Source organism: Etheostoma spectabile, chromosome 21, assembly GCF_008692095.1.
Source record: "Etheostoma spectabile isolate EspeVRDwgs_2016 chromosome 21, UIUC_Espe_1.0, whole genome shotgun sequence".
Lineage (NCBI taxonomy): Eukaryota > Metazoa > Chordata > Actinopteri > Perciformes > Percidae > Etheostoma > Etheostoma spectabile.
Window position 1 is genome coordinate 14,891,500 of NC_045753.1, and position 1,604 is coordinate 14,893,103.

Here is a 1,604-nt window from a genome sequence, read left to right on the forward strand (position 1 = left end):
GTGTGTGTGTGTGTGTGTGTGTGTGTAAGGTCTGGCAAAGTAAGTGAGACTTATGGCAGGTTTGTTCATGACGCCTCCGTCTGTCGATAGCAATGATGACGCAGTGAATAGTGACGATTCTCACAGACCAATCAGTAGTCTGCAGGTTTTCTCGTCACCTTTTGTTATCGCCTCAGCTGACTTGGAACCTCGACGGAGGTGATACAAAAAAAAAGTACCTAAAAAAGACGAGGCAAGGCGAGGCAAGCACGTGCCATGTAATGGAAAAATGCCATAACTATCTCATGACCCTTCAGATTTATCTTCTGACTGAAGTCATAATGCTTTAATCTGAATGAAATTGGAGTTTAAATATCAAAATGAACTAAAATAAACTATAATACAAACTGAATGCAAACAATAATATTCTGCTCATCATCATAATGGCTTGCCAATTTACTGAAGTGTTCTTTAGATTTTATTATTTTAATGGGCAGTGTGACATTGTCTATTGTAGTCTATAATATTTTGGTGTGCTTAAGAAAGTTTTAAAATCATTCCCTGTTTATTTGTCACAGTATAGCATTTACCGCTGTACTATTTATATTTTCTTGTTGTTTTGGGTCCTCTAACACCACTAATTCCACTTTTTGTCTGTGAAAGTCTTTTTTTTTTATTTCTGGTAGCACTTTTGTGATTTTACAATGAGAATATTAAAATTGTTCTTGCACAAGGCACAAAATTAGGATAAAGTTTCCACAGTATACAGTTTGTTTATGAGAGGATTTAACAGTGCGCTGACCTGCCAAGGCCTGTCCCAGTCCAGTGGTATTGGAAAGGCTCCAACCCAGGCTCCTACCACTGTGCAGGCCACTGTAATCTGTAGACAGGTGTCCCACACAGACATAGCTCTGGAGACGGAGACAGAGCAAAGCAACATCTGTTAGTATATTCAATTTAGAGACACTAAGTGAGCATATGAAACACATGCCAGAAGGACAGGGAGCAGTGAAAAAGGAAAGGCAGATTGTAGGCTCACCCATGCCGACTGAAAACTCGTATCCAGGCCTGGACATTGGGGCCGAGGACACAGAGACACCTCAGGGTGGTTAGAGAGGTCAGCAGCACGGCAAGGGAGAATGTCTCTAAGGCTGATCTGGAATAATTAATTGCAGGGTATAAAACTTAATGCAATAAATAACACATACAGCGACAAAATGAAAATATGTAAATATGTAGAATGCCAGAAAAATGATATCACCATGTGCAGATACTCTGTAAAAGATGTCTTTATTCACTTGTTTTTTAACCAGTCCGTAACGGGTGATATATTACAAGTTGCACAAATTCCTATCCTGATAACTAACTTACTCTCTGGAAATCAAAAGCATGTCCACCTTTGCTGCCCTCTGTTTTTTTTCAAATGTGTTTTACACCTTTTAGACTTCAGTATACATACAGCACATGAACCATCAGCAGCAACTCACTCAATCAGTGGAGCTCCATAGAGAACGACCACAGTGTGGAAGAACAGGCACGACAGGAAGAAGTAGAGACATGAACGAAACAACCGAGACAGCTGCAGAAAAACGGGTGAAGAAAATTAAGGTTAATAAATCATGCAA

The 1,604-nt window shown here is 39.7% G+C and overlaps 1 protein-coding gene across 1 annotated transcript in view; it reads right to left on the minus strand.

The window, feature by feature from the left end:
* pigf (phosphatidylinositol glycan anchor biosynthesis, class F) overlaps nucleotides 1-1,604 on the minus strand; it is a 5,080-nt gene that overhangs the window by 1,645 nt on the left and 1,831 nt on the right. Inside the window, exons 3-5 of the mRNA XM_032502684.1 lie at nucleotides 1,467-1,558; nucleotides 1,019-1,135; nucleotides 782-890 (exon numbers count right to left, since the gene is read on the minus strand). Coding sequence (XP_032358575.1) covers nucleotides 782-890; nucleotides 1,019-1,135; nucleotides 1,467-1,558 — 318 coding nt within the window. The remainder of the gene's footprint in view (nucleotides 1-781; nucleotides 891-1,018; nucleotides 1,136-1,466; nucleotides 1,559-1,604) is intronic.